The 9,350-nt window shown below is 43.6% G+C and overlaps 1 protein-coding gene across 2 annotated transcripts; it reads left to right on the forward strand.

Annotated features, from left to right (window-relative positions):
• Positions 1-5,471: 5,471 nt before the first annotated feature.
• RPL14 (ribosomal protein L14) lies at positions 5,472-8,963 on the forward strand. 2 transcript variants are annotated; one of them, XM_026068010.1, is made up of 6 exons: positions 5,472-5,654; positions 6,093-6,194; positions 6,915-7,009; positions 7,734-7,833; positions 8,228-8,281; positions 8,854-8,963. In XM_026068010.1, exons 1-6 carry the CDS (start codon positions 5,508-5,510, stop codon positions 8,938-8,940), a joined length of 585 nt encoding a protein of 194 aa, XP_025923795.1. In that variant the 5' UTR covers positions 5,472-5,507; the 3' UTR covers positions 8,941-8,963. The 2 variants fall into 2 exon arrangements, with proteins under 2 accessions (XP_025923795.1, XP_025923796.1); XM_026068011.1 differs by lacking the exon at positions 8,854-8,963 and having other exon boundaries at positions 8,200-8,281.
• Positions 8,964-9,350: the final 387 nt, after the last annotated feature.

Genomic DNA, 9,350 nt, shown 5'->3' on the forward strand with positions numbered 1-9,350 from the left:
AGTGGAGAGTGCTCATTATCTCCAGAATCCATGTTTTCTGTGAAGAAACCCTGGTGATTAAAACCAAGCTGCTATTTTACTTTTATATAAATATTTATAATGGAATTCACATAAAGTCAGGGAGTGTTCATAGTTACAGTTTTAACACAKCTTCTACTTTTAAAGATTGTTAACATTTCATTCAGGGATTCTGATGCTTTTTAGGGCTTACTTCAGTTTCATCACCATAATGTAGATCTGAAAGGTATGTGCCAAAGAGAAGAACAAATTTCCAGGCACCAAGGACAGTAGATTGAGAGACAGATTGGTTTGAAAAAGAGTTGTTGAATAGGGGGTATAGGAACAGGACTGTAATACGAAGCAAAGCCTTAGCTATGGAGAAGCAGCAAAAGCAGAAGAAACAAATGAGAAATTCAATGAATATGGAGATTCTGGAAGGGGAACACAAGTGACATAAACTGCCCCTAAAGCAATATGCAAACTTGGCTGAAGAAAAGCCAACTTGTACTGCACAGCATAATTCAACATTGATGAGAGAGGGGAAAATGATCAGTTAAGAGGACGGGAAAAAGAGGTAAAGATAAGAATACTGAGTGTTATAGTCAATCATATCCCAATTAGGGGAATCACAGAGTCACAGAATGGTTTAGGTTGGAAGGGACCTYTGGAGATCATCTAGTCTAACCCCCCTGCCAAAGCAGCGTCACATACAACACATTGCCCAGGATCGTGTCCAGGCAGGTTTTGAATATCTTCAAGGAAGGAGACTCCACAACCTCTCTGGGCAACCTGTTCCAGTGCTCTGTCACCCTCACAGTAAAGAAGTTTTTCCTCATGTTCAGATGGAATTGTCTGTGTTTCAGTTTGTGCCCGTTGCCTCGCGTCCTGTTGCTGGGCACCACTGAAAAGAGTCTGGTCCCATCCTCTYGACACCCTCCCTTCAGATACTTGTACACATTGATAAGATCTCCTCTCAGCCTTCTCTTCTCCAGGCTAAACAGGCCCAGCTCTCTCAGCCTTTCCTCGCAGGAGAGATGCTCCAGTCCCTTAATCATTTCAGTAGCCCTCTACTGGACTTGCTCCAGGAGCTCCATGTCTCTCTTATACTGGGAAGCCCAGAACTGGACACAGTACTCCAGATGCGGCCTCACCAGGGCTGAGTAGAGGGGGAGGATCACCTCTTTCAACCTGCTGGCAACGCTCTTCCTGATGCACCCCAGGATGCCATTGGCCTTCTTGGCCACAAGGGCACATTGCTGCCTCATGCTTAACTTGGTGTCCACCAGGACCCCGAGGTCCTTCTCCACAGAGCTGCTTTCTAGCAGGTCAGCCCCCAGCCTGTACCAGTGCAGGGGGTTATTCCTCCCCAGGTGCAGGACTCTGCACTTGCCTTTGCTGAACTTCATGAGGTTCCTCTCCGCCCACCTCTCCAGCCTGTCCARGTCTCTYTGAATGGCAGCACAGCCCTCTGGCGTATCGGCCACTCCTCCCAGTTTTGTATCATCAGCAAACTTGCTGAGGGGGCACTCTGTCCCTTCATCCAGGTCACTGATGAAGAAGCTGAACAAGACTGGACCCAGTATTGACCCCTGGGGGACACCGCTAGCTACAGGCCTCCAACTAGACTTTGTGCCACTGAGCACAACCCTCTGAGCTCTGCCWTTCAGCCACTTCTCAATCCACCTCACTGTCCACTCATCTAACCCACACTTCCTGAGCTTGCCTATGAGGATGTTACGGGAGACAGTATCAAAAGCCTTGCTGAAGTCAAGATAGACAACATCCACTGCTCTCCCCTCGTCTACCAGCCAGTCATCCCATCGTAGAAGGCTACCAGGTTCATTAAGCATGATTTCTGCTTTGTGAATCCATGCTGACTACTGCTGATCACCTTCTTATCCTTCCCATGCTTAGAGATGGCATCCAGGATGAGCTGTTCCATCATTTTTCCAGGGATTGAGGTGAGGCTGACTGGCCTGTAGTTCCCTGGGTCCACCTTTTTGCCCTTTTTGAAGGCTGGAGTGACATTAGCCTTCTTCCAGTCCTCAGGCACCTCTCTTGATCTCCATGGCCTTTCAAAGATGATTGAGAGTGGTCTAGCAAGAATTTTTATTCAATTTTTTAATTTGGTTTTTATTACTTCAGGAACAGTTCATGCTCTCTTGAATGGCAATGAAGATGATGTATGACATTTCCATAACACAAATAATGCTCACCTGTACTTTGAGATTTTTTTTTCTTCTGTGTAGTAACAGGAAGATTGTATTTAGAGTTACTGGCTCAGCAAAATTTGTGCAGGCCTGGTGTATGTTTTTTTTAAGTGCATTCATGGAAGAAAATGTTTTTAAGCCTTGTTTTTATGCTTCATTTTTATATACACAAAGCACTGCTTTCATTAAGTGGTAACAGTCCAACATGATATATTCAGATGCTCATATCAATTTTGAGGGAGCTTTAGTACTTTGTGATTTTTTTTATACCACTGTGTTTTTGCTCTAGAACTGTTTTCAATGTTTAATGTTAAGCCGCAGCCCAAGTTTGGTATTTCTTTACGATGCCTCTCCCAGTTGTTTATGAGATTAAGAGAAGTAGATATGCATCCAAGTTACAGTTATGTAGAACAGATGTAGCTCTCAGGTACTCACCAAGTCATTCATGTAGTCACTGTTGACATTTGAGTAGCTCTGCCATAAAGCACGCAAGGGTCATTAAAAGACCAGTATTTTTTAGGTATTCTCCTTCTCCGTAAGTACTGGAGAGTTATGTTACATCAAATGAAGAAAATGAAAAGTATTATCTTTCCAGACCAATGCAAAATGGAAAAATCCAAAATTCATCATCTAGTACAGATCTGGTCTAGCACCAGTTGTTTAAAGATAACTGTATAAATACATGCATTAATAGATAATTATTTTAAAGCACATGGTAAAATAATATTATAATGGCATTCTGGATGGGATTTTCAAAAATACCTTATGGAGTTAAGTGCTCATTAATGTTTTAATGATCAGTTCCCTRAGCACTTGCATAAAATATCCACATCAATTAAAATTGCTTAAGTGCATTTTATATTTGCTCTGTTTTATTATAAAAACAAAACCATATAAACAGTCATAAACACTATGTTTTAGACAGCTAAATTGGGATATTTCATTCCAGTGTTGACAGAAAACCCTGAGGAATGAAGGCCAGACCTATTTTCTAGCCYTCTGCAGTGCTTTTTGCTTACACTTTTTTGCTTATCACAAACTCTTCTTTCTCATAGCAAGTGTTTTGGCTCATGTTTATGTGAGTAATAATCCTGCAAAATGTGATCCACATCAATGTCCGTATCTTGATGCATGCACATCAAAGCCAGCCAAGTGAGCTGACTTTCACCCACAGAGCTGTTTTGTCATGTCCTGATGGTCTGCAGGGTCCCCAGCTGCATTTCCTTGGTAGCAATGCTGATTGGCATAGTGGCCGGAAGAATGAGGGCAGCAGTGAGCTCAGGGTAATATGCTGGCCTTAGCTCTTGGAGCACTGAAAGGACACTGCTTAGCTGGTTGTCCCTTGGAATGTCTCTCCACTTTGCCCGCTATCTCTGCAACTCTGCTTTGACATTATCAAGGTTGGAACGGTCCGTTCTGTATGCATAGTAGAGAGCTCTCGCTATCTTCGTTGTCTGGTAAATGTAATTTATGTGGCAATAGGTACTGAGCAATAAAGTAAGAAGAGCAGTGCAACACTTGTCTCTGAAGCTCTGAGATAAACATGGTCCAAGAACAGAATGAACACATTCTTCTGGTAGTGTGCTTGTGTATCTGTGACACCAGGGCTACTTTGATGCCTTTTGCTGCCACACACTGATGGAAGTGATTCTTCAGCATTAACAGCACAGGCCAAACATTGGACTTCAGCATAAAGTGAAGAAAATGTTGTCACCCTCCTCCTTCATTCTCCCCAGAGTACAAAAAATAGAGTTTGCTTCATCAGCCATTGTGATTAGGTCTGTGGCTGCCTGTTGCATGCATGCATGAAGGTTTTTCTTACAAGACAGACTATATTTAACACACACCAGTGCAACCAAGAATGCAAATTTAGTGACAGAATACAGCAATCTTCCAGCATGCACATCACAGACAGCTCTTTTTTTTAAGGTTCCAACAATAACAATGTACTTTGTTCTGGAGCTGCTAAGTGCATCCATTTAGTTTATCTCTTGTTTCTTGCTACATTCACACCCTAATTTGGTCCTCCTGTGTCTCCCAGGGCTGGCCTACTACATCTTTGAGTTCCTGCAGTTCTGTACACTCTGCAGGACATTTAAGCGTAGTGATGATTTCTGAGACTGTGTTTAACAAGTTGGTCACTTGTTGCATTCTACAACTGAGAAAAATCGCTGTGTTCAACGTCTGTCCTGTCAGAGGAGTAAATGGCTCCTGGAAGAATATCAGGCATTTTGATCATACAAGTTCCTTACCACGTTACAGCTGTAGACCCTTAAGAGCTCCTTATACAATCCCCAAGTAGATAATTTTTCTATGAAAAGCTCTGTAAGGTTTTCTGTTGTATCAGAGATACCTACAAAACCAACCAGATCTTCAGAGCTCTGCTCGTCCCTCTGTACTTGGGTGGGTATAACATAAAGTCAACATGATGTTCCCTTTTCTTGGAAAAGCACTGGTGGCATGAACTATTAAGCTGAAATATTTTTACCCTCTCTAAAAGTTTGTTCTAAATGTGTACTCCTATCAGCTTTACAAGTTGATTTTGCATTTGTTCCAGTATGTCTAGGCTACTGTATTATGCATTATTAAGCTGCTCTTTCAAATTAGGGTCAATTTCTGCACTACAGTATGAAAGAACATGTACAATTTTGGTTTATTTTACCCATCCCCTCATTAAAATGTCAGAAGGATAATTTTAACGAGTTGTCTCAGGGCATGTTGACTGTGCTCAGTCAGCTTTTTCTTGTGCTCAGATGCAACAAATTCATCAGCCTTTGCTGCAGCACAAACATGTCCTTTGGATCTGCAGYGTCCTCTAGTATTTTTTTGCCATTGGACCAGTCTTTCAAGGGAGCTGAAACCAGAAGCTCTTACTTGCTGTTGTTAAACCCAAAACGTGGCCCACAGAAAACTCCAAGTGATTGGAGCAATGTGCAAATACGTACTCCTGGAGGAGCTGTGGGCTGCGACGACGGTACGGGATACGCAGTGCCTGGGCAGCGCTGACACGCTGGAGTAACTGAGGACACCAGCAAACGCTCTTTTTATAAAGCACAGATAGGTTAAAAAAAGTGAAAGCGGGCAAAACCCCACAGCCAGGCCGAGCACAGGCGGCCCCGCGCATGCGCGCCGAGGCAGGGCCCGCGGCGACACCTTCCCCCCGCCACCTCATGCCGGTGCGCGCGCCCCCCCCCGCCGCCGGCACGCATGAGCATAGAAAAGCGGAGCGGCCGCCTCCGCGCCTTTCCCGTAGAGCGCATGCGTACTGAGAGGAGCCTCCGTTCCGTATTCACCGTGATGGGCGGGGGAGGCGTTCTGCGCAAGCGCAGTGGAGGAGGCGGCACTCCGGCCCCGCCTCCCACGCCTGCGCAGGGGCGGCCCGGAGGCTGTTTCCGGGCGCCGCGGAAGCCGCCCCTCCCTTTCTGCTCGCGGGCGGCCATCATGGTACGTGCGTGCGGCCGGGGCCTCCGCGCCTGCCGGGCCCGGCGGCGGCGTCTCCCCGCGTCCCGTCCGCCCGCCTGGGGCGCCGGGTGCCTCCCCCGCGCCGGGCTGGGAGCGGGTCGGGAGGGAGGGGGGCAAGCCGCCGGGCGCCTCCCCAGCGCCGGGCTGGGAGCGGGCCGCGCGCGCGGCCGTTGGGAGCGCGCGGGGCGGAGGGGGGCCCGCGGCTCTTCTGCGCCTCGCCCGGGGGCGGCGGCGGATGGGGGTCTGCGCCTCCCGCCGTCCCCTGGGTCTGCCGGGCTGCSGGTGTTACCCTGAGGCTGCCGCTCGGGCGGGGGGGTGTTGTGCGGGGTGAGTGTTCGCGCAGCGGCCCGGAGCGCTTTGAGTCCGGCTGCGGCCTTGGATGGTTCTGGCGTGACCCGTGTCGGCTCTCCTTGATTTTAGGTGTTCAAACGCTTCGTCGAGATTGGCAGGGTTGCCTTCATTTCCTTCGGGCCGCATGCTGGCAAGCTGGTGGCCATTGTGGATGTTATTGACCAAAACAGGGTAAGCTAAGAGCAGCCCAGCTTCCTCCTCCTATTTCTTTTAAGAAGCTTGTGTACTAAAACATTCTGTGAATAGATTTTCGAGGAAACGAGCAGTGATCAGAAAGGAACAGTTTAGCAGGCATTACCGTTTGAAACTTTAAGTAGTAAGTTCTTTTTAATTGGCAAGTAATATAATTCCTTCTCTGCTATCTCTTCTCCTAGTTCTTTTACTCTTGTAAGTGCCTTAAAAGCTAAATTCAGTGAATTCTTGGGAAATAAGATAGACACATTATTTTCTACATATATATTATGACTAGAGGTGTGAGGTCTTGGAACTCTTGTGGGAGTAGTGGTGGYCAAGTACATTTTAGTTAGTGTCTAAAACTTATGAATGGAGTGGTACCRTTATATGTTTAAGGTAAATATTTGGGCTAGGAGATTCTTTTCAATTAATATTCCAGAAAAAGCCAGAGAAGAGAACGSTGAAGTATATGATCTTATTTCTATGTACTTTTTCTAGTTCAGTTTCTTTTTCCAAAAACAAAGATGGGCCTTTAGAAGTCTTGCTGTAAAGTTGGGTCACGTATGCAGGACTTACTGATCAGACTTCGGCAGCACAAAACTTGTTTCCATTTCAGACCATTGCTGTCAAATTGCAGTTCACAAATTGTTAGGAAGCTGCTGTCTAAATCAAGCACGCTGGGAAAACTGCTAATAAACATGTGTCTTCTTGTTCCAGGCACTAGTTGATGGCCCCTGTAGTGGTGTCAGAAGACAGGCTATGCCTTTCAAGTGCATGCAGCTCACTGACTTTGTTCTCAAGTTCCCACACAGGTGAGTTCTGTCTTTTTTTGGCCTCTGTAAGACATGCTATCACTTGTTGCCTGAATTATGTGATTTGATGCTTGCTAAATAAGTTCATATAATGTTAATTAAATTGATAAATGTGTGTGTAATAGAAACTTGGCAGACCACGTTACCAGTTGAATACATAAGTTTTCACTATGAATGTTGACTGATAACCTCTGTTCAGGAAAGTGGAAGGAAAGGAAACAACAGACTGCCCTAGGCAACTTACAGCAGCAGTTAGAGTAATGCTATGTAACCTTGCTTTTGTGTATATGGTGTCTTAAGCTACTGCTTAGATCACCTTCAGATATTAAATATATTCCCTGCCTATGGAACTGTGCTGGAATTGTAGGAACCTGAACTCATTCTTTTTTCCTTAACTTTGTTATTATATGAGTTTCTGTAATTTAGAATCAAAAGTTGCTGCCTTCCTGATTCTAGAGCAATGCTTATAGTATTGTGTGAGAATTCCTTTTGAGGTTGCTCATCTGTTCAGTCCTAGGCAAGCATTTACACAATGAAATGTTAGGTTAGTCCATAGAAGTGTATGTGTTGTTGACTTAGTATGTGGTGAAATGTAGCCATTAAAATAATCCATGTACAATGTGGAAGGATGATCATCTCTTGTATGAAATTTTATGGGCTGCTGTCAGTGAAAAGCTTTTTTCTGCAGACAGTGTGAATATAATTATCTGACTGTTCAATGCAGTGCTCGTCAGAAGCATGTGCGAGTTGCCTGGGAGAAGGAAAATATTAATGAAAAATGGGCAGCCACAAGATGGGCAAAGAAGATTGAAGCCAGAGAAAAGGTACAATTTTTGGCTGGATGAGTAATACACATAGTATCACTTCTACTCATTAAAATTAGGTGCAGTCTAATACACTATGCGATTTCTTTTGTAGGTTAAGGCATAGGTTATTTGAAGTTGCTATCAGCTTTTTTGTGCTATCTTGCGCCCATCAGCTTTCAGCCTTATGCTTTGTAGCAAAGTTTTGTTTTGTTCAGCTGTCTCTATAACTTATTTTGTTTCCTGTGCCATTGCTTCCCAGGAAAAGCCTTAAACAGTTAAATCGGTTCCAGATGTGTAGCTAGCCTTAATTTGGAGATGTTCAGAATTACTTGTGAAATGTTTTGAGACACTGAAGTAACTACTTCTTATATATGTTTATATCAGAACTTCATGACTGATTCTTTTCAAACAGAAAGCCAAAATGACTGACTTTGATCGCTACAAGGTCATGAARGCAAAGAAAATGGTAAGTGTTTGAGTGTATTTTCCTTATGTAGTTAACGCTTGTAGCTTTTGCTGCAGAGTCAAATACTTATCTCAAAAGCCTGCCTTTTATATCTGRCTTGGGTTATGGATTGACCCAAAGTGTGTGAATGCCTTGAATTTTTGATTCTTTGGCCACCCTTTTCTCTTAAGCAGTTGATCAAACTGCTGGTCAAACATGTTTTGTGTGTTAGTCTTCTAAGTTATAGCTGAGGAAGGAATTACCTGCAGCTGAAATCAGACCTTATTGATGGGTTCTGTTAATATTTCATTCTTTATTAAACTCAGCTGTGTGTAATATGTGGTGTACTCAAGTTACCAGCCAGAACAATGCTTGTGACTTGGTAGATCATCAGAACAGTTTTAGGTAGAATTTGATGTTTTATATGTAATACATGGTAAACCCTCTGACTTAGTAAAATGTTATCTGGTTAGCAAAGGATGATTACCCAAAAGTGGAGAACCTGAAAGCTTGGAAATGAAATTAAARAATAATATTTATGAAGAGTTGTTGTTTTCATTCTGATTGATTAACGTGATTTTTTTTTTAAACAGAGAAACAGGATCATCAAGCATGAAATGAAGAAGCTCCAGAAGCAGGCTTCTAAAAAAGGCAAGAAGTTACAGAAGGCACAAAAATAGAATAAACTTCTAGTTATGTTTCACTTTTGTGTCCGTGCTYTGATTTTTTTTTAAAGATTGTTAAATGGTCAAATATCTGATTTAAATGGTGATCACAAGGGTAACATAAGTTCACTTTTGCTTCTGACCAAGAATTGTTGTCCATTTATTAATGTCAGTGTTGGGTTCCCAGTGTTTCTCTGGAACACAAGCAAGTGTGTTTTTGTCACTTTCTGTTAAGATGCCCATATGGACTATGCTTAGTACTGATCCCCAATACTGTTAGAAGAATTTGCATACCCAGTTAATTAAAGGAGCAGTTCAGATCCTCAGACATCTTAAAGCAGTCTGCTATGGAAATGTTTTGCAATGAATGAAGTTATTTGCAGTCTTTGTGAAATGTGAGAAATGATCAGTTAAACTAATTTTTC

This window comes from Apteryx rowi, unplaced genomic scaffold (assembly GCF_003343035.1).
Source record: "Apteryx rowi isolate R43461 unplaced genomic scaffold, aptRow1 scaffold_266, whole genome shotgun sequence".
NCBI classification, from domain to species: domain Eukaryota; kingdom Metazoa; phylum Chordata; class Aves; order Apterygiformes; family Apterygidae; genus Apteryx; species Apteryx rowi.